This window comes from Hyperoodon ampullatus (genome assembly GCF_949752795.1).
Source record: "Hyperoodon ampullatus genome assembly, chromosome: 19".
Lineage (NCBI taxonomy): Eukaryota > Metazoa > Chordata > Mammalia > Artiodactyla > Ziphiidae > Hyperoodon > Hyperoodon ampullatus.
In genome coordinates, this window is record NC_136932.1 from 44335842 (window position 1) to 44360365 (window position 24524).

General features: G+C 52.9%; 1 protein-coding gene across 3 annotated transcripts in view; it reads right to left on the bottom strand.

The window, feature by feature from the left end:
* The window catches only part of ABR (ABR activator of RhoGEF and GTPase), a gene marked incomplete at both ends in the record, with an annotated part of 221353 nt that overhangs the window by 117069 nt on the left and 79760 nt on the right, over window positions 1-24524 (bottom strand). Inside the window, one exon of one of the 3 annotated variants that reach the window (XM_079725669.1) lies at window positions 14830-14890. The exons of the other annotated variants lie outside the window; for them this stretch is intronic. Coding sequence (XP_079581795.1) covers window positions 14830-14890 — 61 coding nt within the window. Of the gene's footprint in view, window positions 1-14829; window positions 14891-24524 lie in introns of those variants that run through there. 3 annotated transcript variants of the gene reach the window in all.

Consider the following 24524-nt stretch of genomic DNA (forward strand, 5'->3'; position numbering starts at 1 on the left):
CTGCACTGCTACTCATGGGGTGGGTGGGGGTGAGGACAGGTGGGCACGCGAAGCCCCCGAGAGAAGGGAGCTGCGGGCACCTGATCCTCACCTTGTCTCAAAGAGCCAGCCAGGACTCTAGAGAAGGCGAGATGGCACCTACTGGTTTCCAGACCCTGTTTCCAACTCATCCCCTTTGGCACAAGCATCCAGGGGTGGTGCTGGGACATGGGGCCATTTGAGTTTTCTATCGTGCTCTGGCCTGTAGCCTGGCCTCTGCCGGGAGCGCACAGTCGGGGTGCATGACCAGACCCTGGGCCACAGAGAAGAGCAAGGAGGAAGACTCACCTTAGGGGGTGGGTCAGTGGCACATGGATTGCCCTCCTGCTTTTAGGTATTTTTCTAGTCCTCAATAACTATATGCATTCATTTTATAAAAGGAAAAACATTCTATCCTGGAGAACCATGAAGAATCTCAAGAAGAAGAGGACATCACATTGTGGCACAGTTATTTGTGAATTAATAAGATTGAAAAGGACCTGGACTAGGGTTTGCAGGACCTCAGGGATGAGCTGGAGGCTCTTTCACCTGGTGACAGGCTGGCACATGGCCAGTACCTCCGTGACATTCAGGGGTGGTGGGCAGGAAGAGATAAACCGCAGTGTGAGCTCCTCAGGCCTGGCTGAACCCTCTCTCCATGCAAGGATCTCGGGGGGAACCCGGGAAGTCACACCTCCCTCTGGGAGCGTGCTGTGTTATCACCTGCTTTGTGAAACCATCCCTGTAGGTTTCCATGTCCCTGACCTTAAAGAAACTTTACATCTTTAACTGTGGCAGTTGGTAGGCAAGATGCAGCAATATGTCCTATTTAACACCAAGAACACAGGGGCCAGATTGCTTGGGTTCATATCCAGCTCATCACTTACTAGCTATGTGTCCTTGAGCAACTTATTTACCTAACCTGTGCCTCTGCGTTCTCATCTGCAAAGTGGAGATAAGCATCTTCTTCATAGGATTATTGTGAAGAGTAAGGGGATTAATATACAGAAAGTGTTTGGAACAGCGTGGGACACATAGCCAGTGCTAGGTAAGTGACAGCTATTATTATTGGCACTTTCCCATTAATCACTCATTTTTTGTGTCAATTTTATAAAAACAGGGCTTCCCTGGTGGCGCAGTGGTTGAGAATCTGCCTGCTAATGCAGGGGACACGGATTCGAGCCCTGGTCTGGGAAGATCCCACGTGCTGCGGAGCAACTAGGCCCGTGAGCCACAACTACTGAGCCTGCGCATCTGGAGCCTGTGCTCCACAACAAGAGAGGCTGCGATAGGGAGAGGCCCGCGCACCGCGATGAAGAGTGGCCCCCGCTTGCCACAACTAGAGAGGGCCCTTGCACAGAAACGAAGACCCAACACAGCCAAAAATAAAAATAAATAAATTAAAAGAAGGCTCAACATTAAAAAAAAAATTTATAAAAACAATCTCAATATTTCTGTGACTGCTCCACAGAAATGTCTCATCAGCTTGGCCTCTAGGGGTCAGAGGGTGGCACAGAGAAGAGAAGAGAGTAATGAAACGAGCAAGGAACATTTAGATGGGGCCCTTGCTAAGTGTTACATACAATACATACCATTTAATCCAGCAATAGGGACACCATATCAAATGCAAGACGCCCAGTACAATTTGAACTTTGGACGAGTAACAAGTTTTTGGTATAAGTATGTCCCAAATATTGCATAGGATATACTTATGCTTAAACCAGTATTCATTGTTTAACTAAACCTCAAATTTAACCGGGCATCCTGTATTTTTATTTGCTAAAAAATTTGGCAACCCTGTTGGTGGGGTTGGTAAGCTTCTTCCCATTTTACAGGTGAGGAAAATGAAGCTCAAAGAGGTGAATCTCAGCAAGTATTCAAAGGCTCTGCTTCCCCCGCAGCAGCGGGCCGCTTCCCTCCAGCTGCTCTGCTCTCAGAAGGGGGACAGGCCTATAGCCAGAGACACAGCCCTCATCACCTGCCTGCAGCCCCCAGGCGGGAGCCTGAATGCAGGAAGAGATTTCTTTTTCCCAGAGAAGGGGGGCTAGTGCTCCCCAAAACCAGTGCACGGGGAGCCTTCCTGCAGGGGAGGGAGGTTGGGAGGCGACGAGGAGGAGGTCCCATGAGGGCTGCACTCAGCCAGGGCGGCACCCGCAGCTCTTCCGGGAGCTGCCCCTGCCTGGGGCTGAAATCTGGAGGCAAAAAATCACAGGAGAGGGCTTCCCTGGTGGCGCAGTGGTTGAGAGTCCGCCTGCCGATGCAGGGGACACGGGTTCGTGCCCCGGTCCGGGAGGATCCCACATGCCGCGGAGCGGCTGGGCCCGTGAGCCATGGCCGCTGAGCCTGCGCGTCCGGAGCCTGTGCTCCGCAACGGGAGAGGCCACAACAGTGAGAGGCCCGCGTACTGCAAAAAAAAAAAAAAAAAAAAAAAAAATCACAGGAGAAAACTCAGGAAGCACCAAAGGAAACTTCTCCGGAAGTCCTGAAATATTTCCACAGCTAGGAGAGAAAAGTTTAAAGTGAAAGCAGCTATGGGCTGGCCTCTCAGAGCCCAGGGCATGACCACAGCATCCTGGTAGCCCCGGCCCAGGTCACAGGGCCCCCTCCCCAGAGCTACCGCAGATGGCCTGGCCTCCCAGGCTCCACAGAATGCCCCACAGGCTCCACTCTGCTCTCCAGACTCCAAGCTGGGGCTTCACTTGAGTCATTCTCAGCTCTATTTTTACTCGAAGGTGACAAGAAACAACAAATGTTCAAAGCAGGACAATTAAGTCGCCTGATTCCACGCCTCTGCAGGGCCAGGGACCATGGCTGGCCTTTGCTGGGAGCAGGGACAGGGAAGGGGGTCCAGGAACCTCTGGAGGGTTTCTCTCCAGACCCAGGAGTCTAGAGCCCATTCCCCAGTCTGTAACTTCCCAGGAAGGCGACATTCAGCTTCCTTCTCACCTGGCCAAGAAAGGCCAAAGCACATTCCTCCAGGCAAAGTAATGGCTTGTGCAAAAAGCACCAAACTCTGGCTGGGGATGGTGTGTCTGGGGAACAGCAAAGGATTCAGTGCAGCTGCAGGGTGGGGTGTGTGGTTAAGAGAGCCAGGAGGTGAGGCTGGAGATGGTGTCTGAAAAGGCTCCCGTGCTGTGCTAGGAGTTTAGATTTGATCCTCTAGGAAGGAGGGAGGCGGGAAGGTGCTAGACTAGTGAGGGAAGGAATCAGATCCTCCAGGACGGCTTGAGGACCCCAGGGCCTTCCTACTGAATGGGCATCACCTGGGGGCTTGTTAGAAACGCCAAACAGGAGACCCTGCCCCAGACCTGCTGGACCAGAATCCGCATCCTCACAAGATGCCCCAGCTGATTCGTAGGTCTAGGTGAGGCCCTGAGTTACGGCTGCGGTGGAGAGAGGGTCACTGGTTTGACCTCTCCAATAGCCTTTTCTGATTGCCCTTCTCCCTCCCTCATGCTCATCTCTACTGCCTCCTTGCATCCTCCCTGCTCTGTGATTCTCTCAGGTGGCCCTTGTGCTAGAACGCAGCCCCCTGGAACATCCTTCTCTTCATACCCCCTCACCAACCACAAAGCATATCCAAGCTCCCACGTGCTCAGGGCAAAGGGAGATAGATGCACGCAGTGGTTAAGAGTCAGTCCCCAAATTGAACTGGGTGTTCAGAAGAGCTTTGCAAACGCACAGATGCTGGGCCCAACCCCAGGTTCCCATGCCGAGGGCCCCGGCACTTGAGCACCTTTGGTGAGAAGCACAAGCTCCGGCATCACACAGACCTGGGTTTAGAGCCCAGCTCAGCTTCTCCTAGGCTGTGTGACCTTAGGAAAACTGCTTACCCTCTCTAGGATCATAAACAAAAAAAAAGTCTCCTCATCCATAGAAGTGGATAAAAATAGTTGAGACCTCTGCAGGGGGGGTTGAAGATTAAACGGGACTTTGTTTGTCAAGTGCTTAAGGACAGTGTCTGGCACCCTATAAATGTCAGCCTTTGTTATGCTTCTTTGTGCCTCTAAGGAGTTTAGAGTCTGGCAGAGAAGAAATGACAACGGGCACAAAGCCTACATAGGTAAACACGACAAAACAATAAATAAGAAAGAACTCAGTGTTGTGGCCCAGCAAGCAGTGCTGGGTTCTGAACTGGAGTGCTCACCAAGGCTGTTGCTATAATCACACACAGGGGCTTCCTGGAGGTGGTGGTAGCTTGAGCTGAGGCTTGAGCACAGAGGTTGGCTGTGGAATGGTGAGGGCCTCACTGGCTAGAGCAGGGGGCACGTGCTGGGATGCTGGCAGATCTTAATGGATGGGTCGTGCGAGGTGTCCCCCAGAATGGGGGATCTTGAAGGCAGTTTGGATTGGATGTGGAAAGAAAACGCCTCACTGAAGGTTTCTGGGCAAAGGAGAGGTGGATGGAAGCAGGTTTAGTGTAGTCACAGGCAACTGGATGGGGAGTGGCGTCTCAGGCCAGGGAGGGGGCCTGAGGATGCTCAGGTGTCTGCAGCAAGGGTCTGGCTGTGGTGGCAGCCACCGCGGGTCCCCAGGCAAGAAATAGCTCTTCATCCAATTTGCATCCCATCCTTCCTTTCCAGGGAGCAGGAGACAGAACAAGATCCTGCTTCGGGTGTCTAAAGTTTCTGCACCCAAAGATGGCACACGATGCCCGCTGACCCATCCAGGTCAGGAGCTGCCACAGGGTCTGCAAAATGTCTGCAGACCAAATGCAAGGGAAAATGGCCCTTCCATATGGCTGGGTGGCACGCCAGCTGGTCTCTCATTAACCCTCTCAATGATGCACTAGAAAATGAACAACTAAGGCTTTCTGCTCCATTAATACCGAAGTTGGCCCTTGGCGGGGGGTGGGGGGGTGGGGGGGTGGAGCAGGATGGGTTTTGTCTAGACAGAGGAACTCATAAAGGCCAGATGCCTGGGCTTCTGCCACTCAGGAAGGGGGTGGGCAGAGGAAACCTGGTATGTCTCCCATGGTGGGTGTCTCCCATGGTGAAGTCCCCAGCAGAGACCAATCACAATAGCCACTCCCTCTTCTCATCCTTCAGATGAGGTTAACAACCTTTCACAGCTTTACCGTGAGAATTAAATGAGACTGTGAACGTGAGAACACTAGCTCAGGTGTGGTACCCACTAGGCGTCCCATCAATTGCTTTGTTATTTTTATTTTTATTGGGAAACAGAAGGGTCTGACTTGGTTCAGGGTCCACAGTCAGTCAGTCCCCTAGGAGAGGGTATAAAGGACCCTGGAGCCCTGCTACCCGAATCGTGGTCCCTAGACCGTCGACAGTAGCATTGGCATCACCTGGGAGCTTGCTAGACTACAGAACCTCAGGCCTCAGTCCAGTCCTACTGAATGAGAATCTGCACCTTAACAAGATCCCCAGGCCATTAAAATGCACAGTAGAGTTTGAGACTCTGCTCTAGTGTATTTGGTCCTAGGAAAAAAACATCTTCTCCCCTCTCCTCTCCCATCTCAGGAAATACGGGGCCCAGGACTCCGGGGGGATAGAAGTAGAGGATGCTGATGCCGCAGGGCCCTTTGATTAGCACCTGCTTGCTTGCCACGCTGCATTAAGGCACATGAGAGCACATGTTGAGAAAATTACTCCCTTCTTGATTCCTTTCAATCTTTCCCACTACTGTTGGGTAGTAGATGTCTTTAACATCGATTCTGTTTCCTTCCCTGAAACAGAGACATAGGAGGCTCAGACCTAGAGCTTTCCAAGGGCAACAGTGTATAACTAGAATTAATAACACTGTTGAGTGTTTAGTGCATTTATTGGTAAGGAAACTTTTTATGTATTGCAAGAGATACAGATCTTCCATTCATTTCCTTTCTAAGTAAATGACATTTAAAACAATGAGTCAAACTGAAGAACAACAGTTAAGTCCATGATAACAGAAGTGTGTGAATCTGGCAAAAATCACAAACATATATAAATCATGGCAGTTTGGTAAATTACTATTCCTTACAGTTCATAAGAGCCCTCTGAGATCAGCTCATCCACTTTTTTTTCATATTGCAGGTCATGAAATCAATGTAGTAGGTCATGACCAGCACTTCCTGGGTTTGTTTTTAATGGAGTGGAATGGAATGGAATAGACTAGAAGAGCATAAAATTATGAGGACATTGCAAATGTGATAAAACAGTAAGTACTATCCCATAAACTTTTGTTTCAGTTTGTGTGTGTCCTGGCTTACAATGTAAAATGTCTGTATTCTGTATGGGCTGTGGTCCAAAGAGTTGGCAAGCCACTCATGTAGTCCACTCTCCCTTTGGTAGGTGCCCCTGGCCTCTGCTAACTTAATCCCAATGGGGAGGACTTGACTCCTTTGGCCAGACCACCCATGAGCACGTGTCGAGGTCCCACCACAGGTCTCTGTCTCCTCTCTCACGACAGAACTGACAATAGTAGCCCCTGCCACAAGTTATTAAATGGATGCTTCCCAGCCCCGCTGAGGTGAGGAAAGACTCAGGCACCTGCACAGAAAGAAGTGTGGAGATGCACTAGCATGAAGACATGTCATTTTTGGAGGGGCAGGATCCCCATCACCAGGATCTGCTCTCCTGGCCCTCTGAACCCTCCCAGGCTCAGGCAGCTCTGTTTCATTGGTCTTCCCTGAAAGATCTCTCTTCCCTTGAAGAGCAGTGATGGAGAGGGGGAAGGAGGCTGGGGGAAGGGCAGGAAGAACAGGAGAAAGCTCTGGGTGGGGGAGGGGATAGAGTTCATCACAGGGTGGCACTTGAAGGATGGACTTGTCAAGGCTGAGCCTCTGGCCGGCTGCATCCTGGACCCACAGGGAGGGCAGGAGCACGGCAGGGCAGCAGGAGGAAGAAGGCTGGGGCAGCAAGTTCAAGGTGGGGGGAGGAAGGGGTCAGGAGCACGTAAGGCCCCAGCGCCAGCTGAAATTTCACATTAGCCCCCCTACAAACGGACGAGCGAGCCAAGGGAAAGGTTCATGGGTCCCTACACTCTACCAAGCAGGAATTCCTAAAAATGCCCGCAGACGCAGAGGAGGAAGTAAGCTGCCAGTGACATCTTGAGCAGCAAAGCCAAAGGACGAGAATGGAGTTGTGGGACCCTTTCCCCTCCCCAACGTCCCCACTTTTACCTTCCTGCTTCGCTTGTCAGCTCAAGGCAGTCTTTCACCCCCTTTGTCATACCCCAAAAACTCTCCACACGCAAACCCTTTGTGCAATAAGCCCTCCTATCTTGTTTTAGCCTTTCTGGCTCCAGCCAAAGAGGGGTCTGCTAAGGAGGAAGGCCCCAGGCTTCCTCCAGAGGCCTGAACTCTCGGCAGGGGACTCTGGGTCTGCACTGGAGCCGCCCCATCATTAGCATGCTTTGTGTGGGTGAGTTCAAATGCAGAAGCTGGATCTGTGGCCCAACTGGCCCTGGGCCTCAGCAAAGGACCTTGGTGCGCAGTGGCCTGATTTATGGCCGAGAGCTCTCTTTATTTTCCTTTGGAAACTATGGGGGTGAATTTTAAAAGGCCTGAGATCAGAGCCAGCGTGCCTGGGCTCTGCCAAGTCCTCTCTTCCTCTAGTCCCCACTTACTTGTCCCTTGCCCTGCTCTGCTCTGGAAACTGGGCCTTCGCTGTACCCCATCCCTACCCCCAGAGTCTATTTTCTCTCCTTCCTCTTTATTTATTTTGGGGTTAACAAACAGTGCCTCTTGCCAATAATCCAGGGACGAGGTAACTCTGGGATATGGGTTCCAAGTACCCATGGGAGAGCTCCTTGGGAATCATCCTTAGGAAGAGGCAGCCCAGCTGGTGGGCACTTACAGGGAAGCCAGAGGCTGAGAGCTGCCCGGATACCACGGGGGCAGCCAAGACAGTCTCCACAGTTGTCATTCTAGCTAGAGAGATGAACAGATCAATCAATCTCCACGAAATACCAGCTGCCATGAAAGGCAAGCGAGTGTGGGAGGAAGCGTGGTTTCGAGTCAGGCCAACCCTGTGCTCAATTCCTGGCTTGTACTCTAGCGCTAGGACCTTGAATTAATTACTTAACTTCCCTGAGTCCCAGTTTCCTCCCTATAAAATAGAGATAATGCCTTCCTACCTCATAAGGTAGGGGCTGCTGAAGATTAGTGATAACACATGGGCAGTGCCCAGGGCCGTGCTGACACACAGTAGGTCCTCATCGATGTTGGCTAAGATCATTATTGCTGTTGGCAGCTGAGTGGGCTACATACAGAGTTGGAGCCATCTGAGATCTGATGCGGCTCAAACTGGGAGACCTTCGGCAATGAGTTAACCTCTCAGGGCTTCAGATTCCTCATCCATAGACCAGGGGGATGATAAAAGGTACCTTGGTGGGTTGTTAGGATAATGTAAGGAAGTACCTACCACAGCATCTGGCACATAGTATGACTGGTTAAACTTTATGTTTTCTGCCATTCTTCCTAGACCGAATGGAAAAATCTAATTTCTATGAACTTGGTCGGACTAATGAGCTTTCTTTTCCTTGGGCCCAGTGGTTGTGAGAGCCCCAAGGATGAGGTTTCTATGTACCTTTGCAGAGCTCAGACACATTTCCCTAAAAGGTCCCCATTGCACAACTCCAAGGGTGCCATCACATAGAGCACACAGCCACCCAGACCCCAAACCTCTCAGAAAAGGATCTTTCTCATAAAGCTGTACCTTCAAGGGAGAAATTCACTCAAAAAGATGGACTATATGCTGCTTAGGCCCAGGGTAACTTGCACCTGAACAGTGACCACAAGTGAGGAAATCAATTGCTGTTGTCGGTGGTAGCTATCCCCCAGCAAGGGAAATAACTAGGCTTAATTGTACAACATCTTCAGTCTCCATAATCTTGATCCATTAAACCCTTGCTGCTGCCCAGGAGGCAATGCCCAGGAGGAAGGGGTTAGCCCAACACACTAATAGGATCAGCCCTTCAATCTCATGAAGGTAATTATGGCCACATCCTTCCCCAACAGCCCTGAGTAAACCCACAGATTCCCTAGCCAATTTGGGGCTTTTCTAGGTAGTACCAGCCCCACTGACACCACAGGAAGGCCAAGAGCTATGCTGCCTGGAGTGACGAGGACTCTGAGCTCCATCGACATGGGTCCACCTGAGTCCTCCCAGCTGCTTAACTCCTTCTGGAGACGTTGCTCACCTTTGACAAAATGCTTGACCACATCTGCTTCGTCTACCTGTGGTCTAGAGGGACATGGAAGCCTCAGAGGTGAAGGTGGAGGAAAGAGGGGAAGGGCACCTGACCAATTAGGTCACCACAGAGCCCGCCCTGTGTCCCGAAGACCACACTGACCCTGTCAGTTTCCATAGGGCCAGTAAATCCATGTTCGTCTTTCGTCCCGCAGTGTGGTAGGGAAGGAAAGGCAGGAAGAGAAGACAGAAATAAAGCCCAGGGGCAGAAAACCGAGCGAGAGGCCCAAATGAGGTCTGAACCTGGGGGAAGAGAACTGGCTGTCCCATCTGCAGTGGGTCATGGTTGCAGCCGGCCCCACCTCAAAGGGCTCTTTGCCAAATGCCTTGGGCAGGGAGTAGGCTTGGGCGTCTATCCCCAACCCTCTTTTGGGGGTGCATCCTCTCGTTTACCTGTTGCCCTGATTTCCTTCTTCTTCCCCATTTACAGGATCAGGTCCTCCCCAAGGCTCAGAGACAAGCAGAACGCTCCCACTGCCAATCAGGGCCATCCATGGCTCCATCAGACCATATCTTGCCCAAAGGAATGCAAGCTAGGGCAGACCAAGGTCACAAGTCAAAACGATCAGCCTCTCCTATCCAGCCCTGGAGACAGGTAAGCCTGCAGGCCTCTCCCCCTGGTACTCAGTGGAAAGTGCCAAGCCCCTGTAGGTAGAATGTGGTGGGAACTCCAAGCCCCATGGATTCCCCTCAGCCTACCAGAGCCAGGGGCCCGGCTAAGGCAGACGTCGTGGAGATGACGTGCAGTTGTCCTGAAGCTGCCTTCCTCCTGGTTTGCCCCAAAGGGCTCAAGCTGAGCTAAACAGCTGCAGCACCAACATTGGTGGGAAGGCTTCCAATCACATAATCACAAGCCCTAGCAATGCGTGGGACTCCCTTGGGGGGTCTACAATTACCAAATCCACACAGCCAGAAACTTGTGAATGGAGCAGCTAATGGGTTTCTGGGGTTTGCTGGTGGAGTAAGGAGTTAAAGGAACCAAGAACCCAAAAGTTTTCTTTTCCCTCTCATACTCACACACACAACCGGAAATTACTGTGGGCTTATTATGGCACAAGGCACTGGGCTAGGCACCCGCTGAGAACCTGGTCCAACACTCTGACCCTGACTGTCCCCTCACACACTTCCCAGCCCCTTCCAAACTCCTCTGCAAGCCTTTCGTGGATCCCTGTTCAGTGACAAAGGCCGTGAAGAGCTGGACAGTTGATCAGTTCAATAGCACCTCCTCATCTTTAAAGCACTTGAGAAACATTAACCAGTTAATCCCCGTGGCACCCGCGTGAGACATCGTAGCCTCACTTTACAGAGGAGTGTGAGTAAGGAAGGTACCAGAATCGCCCCTGGACCCAGAGAACAGCCCGAGTCTTCCATCCTACCGGCTCTCCCCCCTTCTCCTACCCACCTAGCTATTTCTTCCCAAATGTTCCTGTCATTCTTTCCTTTTTCCAAAGAACATTAACAGCAGCAATCACAACAGCAACAAAAAAATCACACTTCTCTGAGTAGGAGACTTAATTCTTCTGCCAGGCCCACCTCTGGGACTCCAGCAGCCACGTCAAATATGGGCTGGTGTTGACAAGCAGGAATACATGACTGAGGCTTTGTCACAGGACAAGAAAGCACAAATTTGCAGGTGTTCACTGGCACATCAGAGTGGTCTGATGCCGCCTGGGTAGGAGAGTTGCCCTGATCAAATCCACACCGACTGTCAGGCCAGTGGCCTGGTCCTTGGTGCAGCTAATATAGGAATAAGGTGGGAAACTGAGGCAGGTTCATGATCATCTGGAGATGGGTTTGTATCCCCACAGCCCCAGATGCTTTCCTGGCCATTGGACAGGGCACTGAGTCTGTAAGGGGCATAAAAATATCACCAGAGATTGGAAGTGTCGCTTGGGGTAACAGAAGTGAGCTCCAAAGGCAGGTTCTAATAACTACACATGATCATGTTCTGCCTTCTATGAGGTCCAAATAACTAGAGGTTTTGCTTGGCTCCATAGTCGGCATGTTTGAGGCCAGAGCTAAATTGCCTGGGACAAAAAAGAGGCTGGAATGGCAAAGGAAGAGACCTTAAATGTAGCCCTCAGTTCTCTTTCACACAGATCCTGAAAGATTTCGTCTCTACTCAGAGGAACAGAGAAAGTTTCAGAGCACCTCCCATTTTTGTTATTCCATAGAACTTAGTATGATCCAACCTGATCCCATGGTATAGAAGAAAACCAAGAGAACGTGGTGTCTAGTGGAAACAGTGGTGAGAAAAAGACAGAGAAAAGATAAAATGAAGAACACAGGAAGAAAAGACGTGCAGGGAGAAACACACCAGCTCCAGGGAAAGAATCTAGGCAAGGCACTGAGGGGCAAAGCTGACACTATTACATTAATGTAGGAAAATGAATGGTCCAGAGACAGGAGGTGGGGTGGTTGGAACTCTCATCCACCACACTAGTTTACCGGGGCAAAGACTGTGCTCCAATCAGTCCCAGGTCACAAGGGCAGCTGGGACCCAGCCCATCTCCTTGAGTCAGACAGATCACCATCACTACAGACCTTCAGGACTTCTACTGTAGGGGAAAGAGGGGGTCTGAGGTTCACCCCTTATCAAGTGACCATGAGCCTGCAGTGGAAGTATGCACATATGCTAAAGCCAGAAAGATTGAGCCGACAACTCCAAAGGTAAGACGTGTGAGGGGAGGGGCTGGTTGTTAGCCTGGCATCTTAGGTGTAGAGAATCACCAGCATCGGTGAAATTAGACAGAGCCTCAGCCACCCCTGCCCCGGCTCCAGGGCCAGCCCCCAGTTCCCCCAAGAGACACAGAGTCAAGTTAGGCTCAGTCATTCAGACCACTTACCCTGCTGGACCATTTTGGGGAGAACTCTGACAGAGGTCCCCCATTCCATGACATTCCAAGACATTGAATAAGTTCAGGCATATCTAGGTGACACTCAGGGTCTTCCTCACCATCCTAGGGTGCGATCTAAATCCGAGCTTTGTCACTTACCGGTCACGTGACCTTGGGTAATGATTTTAGCCTATTCAGCCTCTCTTCCTGTAAAAGGGAGATAAGACTACCTATCTTGCAGAGTTGTGAGGTATGGAGAGACCGGGTGGAGTGCCTAGTACAGTGCTGGCATATGGTAGGTCCTCAGGAGATGCTACTATCACTGCCACCTGGAGCAGTGCTTAGAAGGAGCCTCTATCACTGGGTCATTCACATCCCTAAGAAGTACACTGGCTACCCTGTGCCCTGGGTACATCCCCTTAACAATTCCTGATGGATTTGGCTTTTGTGGGGACTTGCCACCCTGTGAGCCTTGTAAGCAGAAAGCTTCCTGAAGAGGCAGAGGAACTTCCTCTGGGAGGCACAAAACCATGCTGCCAGGCAAATGACAGCTCGGGTATTTGTTTTAATTTAGGCTCTTGTCAAGAGGAAAATTCATGGCTAACAGCCCAAACATGACTGCACAGCACCTCCCCAGGAAGGCTCATTCTACGGCTCTCCAATCAGCTGTTTGCAAGAAGGGGGCAAGGACTCCTCCTCACATTGCTGCCAAGTTGGTGTCCCCCTCCCCTCCATCCAGGCTGCCCCAGGAGCCCAGAGGCCAGGGCAGCAGCATAAGGGTAGACAGCTCAGATGCCAGCCTGCCTGAGTCAGGGCTGATAAACAGGCACCCCCAAAGAAGGCCTCGGTCTAATTCCCTTTTCCAATCCCACCTTCCTCCAGTCGGAAATTTTCAAAGCACCCTCAGGCAATTTTGCTCCTTTGCTCCAGGTTGTGTATGTGTGTGGGGTTAGGTGTTGGGGTGGGTTGGGGGTGGTAGGAAAACTTGGAAATGATCAGATGATCCGGCGGGGGAGTCTTCTTTAAGGCAATGAAGAGAAAGCCAGAGACGGGTTTCCATAGGATTCTATGCTCTGGGAAATAGGGAAAGCAGTACTGGGTTTTGCAAAGAGTCAGAAATATTCAGGAACATAAGCTGCATGTGAATATGAGGCATTGTTATGACTGTTATTTGCAAGAGCACAGCTAAGAGAAGGTCACTAATCCTTCCTTCGGGTCAGGAGCTGATCTGCAGCAGGGCTCTGAACAGATGTGTGCCCCATTCAGGCAAACACACGTGCACACACACCACACAGCAACCGTGGGCCCTGACCTTCACCCAACGATGCTGGCCTCTGCAGGGGAAGGAGCAGATGGAGTGGCTGGGCTTGGCGCGGGACTGACACCCAGGGGATCCAGCTTTGTCCCTTTGATGTTGAAAAACCAAAGCAGAATGAACCATCACAAGGAGAGCTTCTGGGGGGAGGAAAGGAAAGGGATGAGGGGGAGGAGGAAAGGAAAGGAAAAAAGGATGGAGGGAGAAGAAAAATGTATGGGGAACGATGGGGACCCAAGGGGATACAGAGGTCAGAGGTTGGGTACTGAGTACTGAGGAGGCTCCAGGGCAAGCCTTTGGGGTCCAAGGCATCACCTTGTCCACTCCGCCCACCATAAGACTGTTACCAAGGAATTCGAGCCAGGTTAACCCTTAAAAATGTCCTTGTCCCATGGCATCCAGCGTCCAGAACCAGAACCTGGCTCCACCTATCTCCCCCAGCCCCTGCCCCTGCCTCAGGACTCTGGGCTAGGAGACCTAGCAAGAGAGAGTGGGAGGGTCCCACTGAACCGATCAGGGAGGGTGAAATCCACTCACTATCTTCTTCAGGGGCTATCAGGACCCTCTTTCCTGTACCACTGAAAGCTAGGGGAAGGTGTCTCAAGGGGAGGGGTGGGAGAAATGCAGTGCTTTAGCCACCTAAGCAAGTCGTAGTCGGAGTCGGAGTCGGAGTCGGGGTCGGGGTCGGGGTCGGGGCGCTGAAGGCTGGGCGCAAGCCCCCAGAGGTACCAGTGATCAGTTACACATCCCCAGCGGCAGTGCAAGAGCAATCACGTGATCACGGCAGATTTGGGAGAGAGGGGGTGGAGACGCCGCCGAGGTTAGTGTTTTTTCTTTTTTGGGGGGTGTGGAAGGAGGGGAGGGGGGAGGGAGGGGGAAAGTGCGGGTGATGCTGAGCCTGGCAGGAAGTACTGCTGAGCTGGGGGTTTTCAGGTCCTGAATCCAAATGGCCCCCACGGAGATGTGCACCTACAGTCTCCCTTACCACACGACCCCACCCCCACCCCGAAACACACTGGCCTCAGGATGTCCCTGAGGTGGCAAACTCAGGCGCCAAGGACTTTACCAAAAATGGCCTTTCTGCTTCAACGTGGACAGAAGGACAAGCCAGTCGAGGAGCGGACACAGCACCCTACAAGGGCTCTCCCCTCTTCCCCAGGGTTGGGGAGTGCTCGGTTACACAACAGGTGGGAGAGGGGTGACACAGCTCTCCTGGCCCCGTCGGTCCACTGCGCAACCCCTCTGGCTTGAAGTCCACTCTGGGGACCCCATCCGCGGCCGATCGCGGGACCCTACGCCGCTCGCCCGCCTGCCGGCCCGCCGGGCACCTGGGCGGCCGTGCCCGCAGCTCCCAGTCCGCGCGGGGCTCCCCAGAGAAGCCCGGCATCGCGGGCCCCGGGGCCGTCCAGGCGCAGCGCGGGGCGCCGGGGCCCCTTCCCGCCTGGCCTCCCCTGCCCGAGCGCACACGTACTGCTGTAGAGGGTGTCGATCCAGGAGAGGCGCGGCAGGCCCCGGTGGCTGAGCGGCTCCATGCCCGCGGCTCCGCGCGGCGGCGGCGGCTCCGTCAGATCGGAAACCCGACCCTCATCGCACAACAAAGGAGGGAGGGCGCGGGCGGCGGGCGGGCGGCCAGCCCCAGAGGCCGAAGTTGCCGAGCGCGGGGTGGAAACCGGGGGAGGCGGGGAAACAGGTAGCAGGGAGGGCCGAGCCGGAGCTGCCCGGGAGGAGGGGAGGCGGGCGAGGGCCGGCGAGCGCCCCCGGGAGCCCTTCCGGCCCCTGCGACTGCCGCGAGCCCCGCTGCGGACCCCGGAGCGGCGGCCCCGCAGCCCGCCCGCCAACTAGCAACTTCTCCGGGGCTGCACGGCGCCCAGGGGCGGGGGGCGGGGGCCGCGACCAATCGGCGTGAGGCTCCCGCGCCCCCTCCCCGCAGCACGCCTCCAGACCCGGGTAGGGGTGTGGGGAGCAGCCGGGGTCCCCACGCGAGAGGCGCTCCAGCCGGTGACGGAGGAGTGGCCCGCGGGGGGGTCTCCGGGCTGCGGCGCAGGCCCCAGGCTCCTCTTCCTCCCCTCGCTGGGCTCGGCCAAATTCTGGAAGCCCGCTGACTAGGTGCCGCGGGGAGACCTACGAGCCCGCAGGGGTGACATCACCTGCCACCCCAGGATCTCTAAGCGCAGTTTCAGGGGCCAGTGAGGCTCCCAGGCCCCTCCCCGAGGCAAGCCTGGGGAGCGGCGCTGACGGGGTTAACGTCCTGCCCGCCCGCGGGAAGCCTTGGCTGCCCTAGGACTCTTTCCGTCCAAACCTTAACAGTGCCTCATCTATTTAAACACCCTTGACCTAAAGGCCGGGCGGTTCCTGCCCTACACACCAGCGGGCGGCGGCTGGAGAAAGGCGGGAGGCCGGGGCTCGTCGAGGGGCTGTGGAGGATAAACTGGGTTACAGGAGAGACCCCAGGGTCTCCGCTGGGTTCCCTCCAGGAGCCTTCTCTGGGGATCCCAGCCACAGCCCATGTAAGGAGGGACACCATGTATGCCTAATCACAAGCTGAGGGAAGGCTGGGGTCAAGATGCCTTTGAGAACAGACCTTTAGAATCAAAATTCCTTCTAAGACCTGCCCCGCCCCCAAAAGCTGTGAAGAGATTGGAGTGGGGGAGTTTTATACCTGTGCCCTGGGTGCAGGTTCTAAGTGACCCAAGGCAACTTGGCTGCAGATTTGGTCCTACAGGCCTCCTTGGAACAAAGGACCCTGGAGAAGGGACTGGAGAGGAGGGAGGGTCAGGCTGGGGGTGGTCCAGGGCAGTGGGGCTAAAGCTCCTTTCCTGAACCCAAGGGAAGGGAGGCAGCGGGCCCACAAGGGAACCCTGCCCTGGACCATTTACCCTGCTTTTACCTCAGATAGTGAGGTTTCTGATAACGGACCAGACCCTCCCACCCCTCATCTCCAAGCAGCTTTAAGGGCAAAGACTTCATGGGACCCAGGTCAATGGACAGGGCAACAAGGCAAAGCTCACCCTGGCCTCTCTAGGGGGTAGTGTTGTCAGCATCTCCAGAGCATTTGGGGTGGGGGGGAGGGCGTCATCATCTCAAACAACCACAGATCTAGTTCTTCTTATAAAAAAAAAATTTAATCGAAGTATAGTTGACATGCCATATCATATTAGTTTCAGATCTTGTTCTTAAGAGGAGAAGCAGACCCTCACCCATGATGCTGAAAGGAAGCCTGCACCCAGCCCCTGCAGCTGCTTAGGTAGCGGCCTCCAAAACTGCCCAAGGGGAGGTGGTAGCCACTAGGCTCACAGCAGGCCAGGTGAGCCCCTGGGAGTTGCAGGGGAAGATGCTCTGGGGAGTGAAAAGCCTCCACAGGTGGCTGCGTGGGTGTTTTTCAACCTAGAGGTGACACTGTCCCCTCATTGCATCCACTTGGCTCTCCCCCACCCCAGGCCTCCTGGCTCAGGCTCTGGATCTTGTGGGTCTCCGTGCTCAGCTGTCACCCTCCCACCGTCTCTGACTTGCACACAAGACTGGGAGGACCAAGCAAGCAGGCACCTGGAGCTTGGCAGAGAGGGGGGCGTGCATCTCCAATGAGATGCTCCAGAAATAGAGCCGGGATGGGAGAGGAAGCAAATGGGCTCCTGGAGGAACCAGAGGGAGGACGGTGAGATGGAGGAGCAGAGAGGTTCTTGCCACACGGGAGGCACAGAACCCAGAAGAAAGGTGCAAGCAGGAGCCCAGCCCAGGGAAGCAGCAGTACTGCCCCCTCCCCAAGAACCCCCATCCCCACCAAGGCAGCCTGGGCCCTCTCTGCACACTGCCTGATGGCCACATCTGGGCACTGACTGAGAGGAGGCCATGGATGTATGTTTCTGCGTGAGTCACATACATTTGCATACATTTTACATTTTTATCTACAAAGTCTGGAACAAGCTATTTTCAGGCTAAAATGTTACAGTTGCCCTCCTTAACATTGCCATAGCTTGCTTTTTTCTACCTTCTGTCCAAGCCTGTCCTGGACCTCCCAATCCAGAACACGGTATAGGGGAGAGGGGAGAGGGATCTTGGAGGAAAATAAGGAGGAACACTTCTAATACTTGACAGAGAATGCCTGCAGTGGGCCTGGCTTGGATCTTAGAGCTTTGTTTACATGACAACCTCACTGTTATCTCAGCTCCTTCCATTTTCCAGATGAGCAAACTGGGGCACTGGTCAGCTAAGTAACCTGTCCAGACAGTAAGTGAAGGGCTGAAACTTGAACCCTGGCAGTCTATTCGTGCAGCTAAAATGCCCTGCATGCTGCCTCCACTGGCAGGGTTGAAAGCAGGATGGCGAAGGTCCCTGGAAATCTTCGCGGGTCCGTGGGTTAGAGACCACCTTCTAGAAAACTCTCCCAATCCTCTTCCATCTCCATACAACTGTCTCACACATGTGTCCCAAGAAAGGGCAGTTACTTAAAGATCCCTTGATGCCTATATGGGATGGCTTCCAATAGACATTAACGTCACACATGTTAGACATGAACATCTAACCTTGGCTATAGGGACAAGTGTGTGGAAGCACCAGGGTGATATGAGACCAGGACAGAAACCTCCAGATTCCTGGCACTGAGGGTGGAGAGGAGGTGGGGGGGAGACCCAATACCGCATCCTAGGAAGGAAGGAGTTACAAGAGTCATTCTCATTCGCCTTGTGCCAAAGGTGAAGCGCTCTGCCAGCAACCCCCATCTGTCAGAGCAGCAGGGGAACGTTCCGTGGACAGGCCACCCTGATTCAGCTAAGTGTGGACCTGCCCATGCACCCCAAGGCACTGAATCGGCACCCATCACACCTCGTCCTCCAAGCCTGCACTAACCATTTGCTGTCTAGCCCTTTGGGTGAACACGTCCCTCCTTTCCCTCTGGCCTGTGCACTCAGTCTGTCCTGGCTCCCTGCTTCCCATAGCAACAGGCCTGCTCCTGCCTCACCACCAGATTTAAGGGGGATTTAAGGGTAGGTTGCTGGGAGCACTGGGCTGATGATGAGGGGCCGAGTGGGAAGAAGATATATCCCATCCTGAAGGTCAGCGGCCTTGCCCTTAATCCCCAGGCCTGTGCTACTCACTCCCTCTCCAATGGGAAAAGGGTGGCCATGCTTAGAAACAAAACTGGGTATCTCCATTTTTCTTCCCTCCTTGCTGTTAGCAACTCAGCTCCACTGTGCACAATAGGAAGGCCCTTGGGAGTCCCTGCAGGGGTCACTGTTGATGAAGAGGATGTCCATTCACCTCTTCCCACTCTGAGTCCCGCAGGGAGCACCAGTGTGAGCAGGCTGGAGGTACAGGTGGTCAGGGGTGGGGTGGTGGTGGGCTCCGCATTCAAATGAACAAAAACAAGGGACTTCCCTGGTGGTCCAGTGGTTAGGACTCCTCGCTTCCACTGCAGGGGGCATGGGTTCGATCCCTGGTCAGGGAACTAAGATCCTGCGTGCCGTACGGTACAGCCAAAAAAACAAAATCAGACTGTGATAGTCAAAAACCCTTTGGTACCCTTTCTGGCAGATCAGCTCTTTAAAAGCTGGGACTGCATCTTTTTTCACTGCACTCAGCCCAGTGGATGAATGAAGCTCAGGTAGACCTCCAAGGTAGCCGTTACTACACTGCGCCCCCAGATCAGCTTTCTGCCAAAAGCCCAATAGACTGGCCTTCAATAATACATGCTGAATAAATAAAACTAATGACAGCTAACTTTGATTGAGTGCTTCTTAAGTGCCAGGCACTGCTTCACATAGACTACCTTTCTTAGTCCTCATAATAAACCAATGAGATGGGCACTACTAGTCTCTCCATTCCTTCCTGCAGAAGCAGGAAGGCTATGCTATTGGCCAGCTAGCAGGTGGTGATACTTGGAAATGAACCGAGATTCTGAACCCAGAGTCTACATGTGTAATCTCTGTACCGGGCTGCAATGAGTGAATAAATGAATAAACAGAATGAAGTTAAACTCAGGGAGGATGAGATTGGAGCTACAGGAGGAATGTAATTCCAGAACCCCCCAGAGCCACCAATGATTAAGCAGAAAGAGAACTGGTTCCCAAAGAAAACCACATCTACCACAACAGGGCAGATGACCCTGGAGGCAAGCTAGCTGCAATCAATCCGATGACAATTTCCTGAACTCTAGTCCCCACCAAACCCCACTTTCCAGCCTCAGTTTTCACATCTCTAGGTGGGCACCCAGGTGGAGCAGGGAGATGACCTCAAGGCTTCCTATCTGCCCTGGCAGACCCCGGATTGGCCTGTTTCTGGCTCCTTGCTTAATTTCCTTTAACCTCTGTACAGTAAATCAGCATTTACTCTTCTAAGATTCACCCTCACCCCTTGGGCCTGGAAAGAAGAAAATTCCCCAGGCCTCTCCTGGGTCACCTCTAAGTGGGACGTTCCGGCCTAACAGTCTGTCCTTTGCCCTCTTCCTCCCTGTCTCTTCCGAGGCTCCTCACTTTTCCAGCAGACAGCGAGATCTACAGGCAGCACAGGCTTACTGGAAGCCCTCCTCGCTATTCATTTCTCTTCCAAAGTTTTGTGTCAGCTTGAGTCACGGGAGAGATGTAAGAGTCATGGCAAGATGTAAACCAAAGGATTACATTCACCTCCTTGCTGCCTCCCTCGGCACCATGGTCGGGAGAAGCACAGTGACATCCAGGTCCCTGTAGCTGTGAAGCTCCCCACAGACACCCACATATTTCTCGGGGGCTGTGTTGAAGCCCCACTCCCGTGGCTAGGGCCACAGTAAGTCCAGCACCCCCGGAAGAGTAGCTGCCTTAGAGTATACTAAGCAAGCTGCAATTTCAGGAGGGTCTTGGGCCAAGCCCCAGCTAAAGTGGCCCTCACCCGACATGGCTCGGATCGTTTCACCGAGAGGTCAACATGCGAGGTTTCCGAGAGTGGATTAGAGGGCTCAACAGTAGGGTCTGGAGCCCCCTTCTTGATTTACTTACCACAGCATCCCCATCAGCATTTGGAAACAGGCAAGCAGAAGAGACAGAAGGGTTCTACAAGTCCCCAAAACCCACAGACAAAGTTCAATGGCTCCAACCTGATCAGCTCCAAGTGAAGTAAAGGCATGTCTATCTGGGGCCAGAGCTCACAGGCTGGCCCTCTGCCCTCCCGTGGTCACCATTCCCCTGAAGCTGGCTGTGCTTCTTGCTCTCTCAGCCAGAGTTCTGCAGGTGCCTCCCAGCCCTGCGCTGCTCTGCCACGAGCTCTGACGCCACCCGCCAGGCTGGCCCTGTCCCTGTCAGGCCCAGGAGTGGCTGCAGGGGCTGAGGGCTGGCTGTCAAGGAGACCGGCTCCAAGAGGTGGTGGCTCAACATTCAAGAAGGTGAGGACAAAGGAGCATCGGAGCCTAGCCAGTGGTGCTTGTCATCAGTGGAGTCTCGCTCTGGGGTTACCGTTCAAGTTCATGGTGTGTGGCCCTGTCTCTTTAAGGACCAGGCCTCTTTAAGAGGAGTTCCTTCTGCAGTCACTCCAGCCACCAGTGGTCCTGCGGCAGACAACGGGGACTCCCAAGCGCCATCTGGTGGTCCAACAGAGCAGCACCTCAGCCACCCTGGACACAGTCCTGCCACCCTGGACACAGTCCAGCCAAGAGGCCTGGAAATACCTGCACCAAAATCTCAGCTTCGTCCACCGGATTTTGCTCTGGGCTTTTGGGTTACCACTGTGAGCAATGAGGCTATAGAAGTCAGGAGGAACTCCCTTTGGGGTCAGGAGACAGCAGGAGCCCCCATGAGTGGCCTGGGAAGAATAACCATCCCACTGAACCAAAGCTTCCCTAAGATATTCTGAAATTGGGGGACTTATCCAGTCTCCCTGCTGGCCATCTGCAGGACATAAGGCCTGTATGTATCCTGTTCCCATAAACACTGGAACAGTAGCTCTCAATTAGGGGAGGGCTAGTTTATATTGCCTCACCAGGAAGTATATTTGAAAATGTGTAGGAGCATTTTAAAGCCAGAGATGTTAAAATGTCCTGCAGTATGCAGAACTATCCCAAAGAATGTTGGTCCCCAAATGCCAACAGGCTTAAGAACACTACTTGGTTAGGAGGAACAGAGGTTTTTTCCTTAGCAAGCTCATACACACACACACACACGCGCGCACACAAACACACACACACACACCACCGTTCTTCTTTTCCCCATCATTCTGCCTTTGGCGTCCTCCCTAAATTTTACCTTTATAACCTTAGAGGTGGAGAGAGGGAGTGATCTGGCCAAGGCCCCCTTCACAAAGAATGCCAGTGCCCCTGGCTGCCCCTCCCCCAAAGCCAGGCACACACTTGCACCCAGTGTGTGTTGGGTCGTTATGACCCTTAGATGGGAAAGGCAGACAGGCTGGCAGCCTAACTCAGACCGTTAGGAAGCAGCAGATGGTCCCTGAGAAGAAATCACAGAAGACTGGCCCCTCCTTCCCCCAAGGGACCACCCTGCCTTCCTTCCCACATGGATGACTCAACCTAGCTTTGCTCTCTGTCTCCAAACTGTCCTGTGACACCCATCTTTCACATAAGGCACTTTCAGGTACTGATCGTGAAACCTGGTGAGTCCTAATTTCTCCTTCCCCAAGCTCACCACATCCTGATCTGGGCTGGTCAGCTCAGTTTCATGAACACTGTCTGGTGCCAGTGACTGACATGAGAAACCAACACACGTGACATATGTTCTAATGAAGGGAGAGTGGAAAAAAATGAAACACCGTCTGCAGTGGTCAGTGGAAGCCACACAGTGGTCACATCTGAGCTGGGCCTGTTGGTCTGAGAAGTCGCAGGCTCATGAGGCTGACATCATAGCTAGAATGATCAGTTGGAGGAAGAAGTTTTCCAGCATCAAACAGCAACTAGAGAACACTTCCCATTGCTGTCAGAATAAAGACCACATCCTTTTAGTGGCACACAAGGCCCTGTGGCCTGGCCCCTCACCTCCTCTCAGCTTCATCTGGCACATTCTTCTCCTGGTTCTCTCTTGCTTTTTCAGAACTTTTGAACAGGAGGACATCTCTGGCCAAAATGCTCTATCCAACTCCGCCCAGATACCTCCTATCTTCCCTCTAATCTTAAATATCACTTCTGCTAGGAAGCTGTCCCTAACCACCAGACTGGGGAGGCCTGCATTTCAGATTACTCAGTGCTCTAGTAAATCACCTAATGCCTGTCCCTTCTGCTAGACTGAGAGCTCCGAGAAGGTATGAACCTCATCTCTCTTGTTCACCACTGTACCCCTGGCACCTTGAAATAGTGGTTTCAATGAAGGAATAAGTAAATGAATGAATGAATGACCAAATATGCTCCTGGTCAAAAAGACCTTAGAATGCGGGAGTACAGAAGTTTCAGCCGACCCAGCTCCAACTGGAAAGAACTGTTGGGGGGAATTCCCTGGTGGTCCAGTGGTTAGGACTCTGCGCTCTCACTGCTGAGGGCCGGGGTTCAATCCCTGGCTGGGGAACTAACATCCCACAAGCTGAGCAGTGCAGGAAAAAAAAAAAAAAAAGACAACGGTCAAGGCCAGTTGGAATGTCATGTCGAGAATGGTCTCACCCTCCAAAAGATGCAGAAAAACAACAGGATCCTAGAGTCAGATCTGGAACAGAAGAATTGCTGTTCCAATTAATTCTCTAACTGCTCACACGAAATCCCAACTAAAAACTCCCCAGTGCCCAGGGCTCCCTTGCTAAACAGCCAGCATTTGATGCGACACTCTTTTTCACCCAATCAGACTCCAACGTGGAAATGGAATAGAAACTAAGAAATGGTTCAGCCCACTAAGGGAACTTTGGTCTCAATTTTCAGAGTCCTTCTCCTAGGCCTGTCCCAAATTTGCAATTAATTTTGTTTTTAGAGGAGGGAGGCAAATTGTAGCTCTCCTCTGGGAAAAACCAGTCTCTGGGTACGTTCCTGTCCTGTCCCGCCTCCTGGTAGGGTGCGGACACTGGGAGTCCAAGAAAGAAGATGCCAGTGGCCTGCAGCTACGCTGAACTCCCCTGTCCCAGGGGGGCTGTAGGCTGAAGCTGTCACTCACCAGCTTCCAGTGATAACTTTGATGTCGCTTCAACCAGACAGATGGGAAATCTTGCTTTCAGCTCAGTGATGGGAGAAGGAGGATGGAAACTGATTCTGGGCACCCTGTCCTCCTGAGGACCCAGCTTGAGAGGTTCTACAGACTGCCTGATAGATGGACAGACCGACGGACAGGGCTTGGGCAGACCCTCTGTGGCTGCTGCTTGCACTGAGCTATGGTGACCACTGGGCAGACCTGAGAGCCCTGGAGGGCACTACACCAGACTTACCCGGTCTGCTGGGCACCTGAGAAAAGGGAAGCAGGTTTCTTTTCATTTTCCCCTTCACCAAAACAGAGACAAATACAATGCCCAATTATTCGTCCAGGTCTGATTTGTTGGGCCTTGGGTCTTGATGCTCCAGGAAATCACCCTAGGCCACTGGGGTCAGTAACCCAGATGGTTAGTCCTCTACGCTACCTGCCAACTTCTCACCTACAGCTTAGTAAAGAAGTTCTGGCGTAGTTAATACCCTTGGTGTACTCCTCTTCCCTGAAATGAAGGGGCCTGCCGGGAGGAGGTAGTGGTGACAACAAAGGGCAGAGGAAGAGTAATAAAGGTGACAGCAACAAACACATGGTGCTTACCGTGCCAGGGCTGATCTAAGGAGTGCATGTATTAAATCACTGAATTATCACAGTAACCCCCAACTACCCCAGAATCCAAAGTTTTGCCCTTCAACACTCTACTTCCTCTCCCCAGAGAAGCACACTAAACTGAGCACACCCTGAATCCAGGTCCTGGCTCTGCCCCTAACCTGCTGTGTGACCTTGAGGAACTCTCTTTCCATCTCTGGGCCTCTGCTTCCTCACCATGACATGCATGGATGAAGGCAGCCCAGTCTATCATTCCTTGAGAGATGACCAGGAAACAGCTGATAAGGGAGAGGAAAACTTTCTTCTTTCCTATGTCTCAGTTGCCCAAGATTTCAGGAAGTTCCATGGGTTATGAGGGCTAGAAAAGTTACTCATTACCTCATCGAATAGTCCCTGAACCCTATATAAATAAGACTGTGTTCCTTTGCTCAGGATGCTTATGACAGTGGATCTGAGACATGCCCAGAAGTCAGCAAGAGGCAAGGCAGCCCCT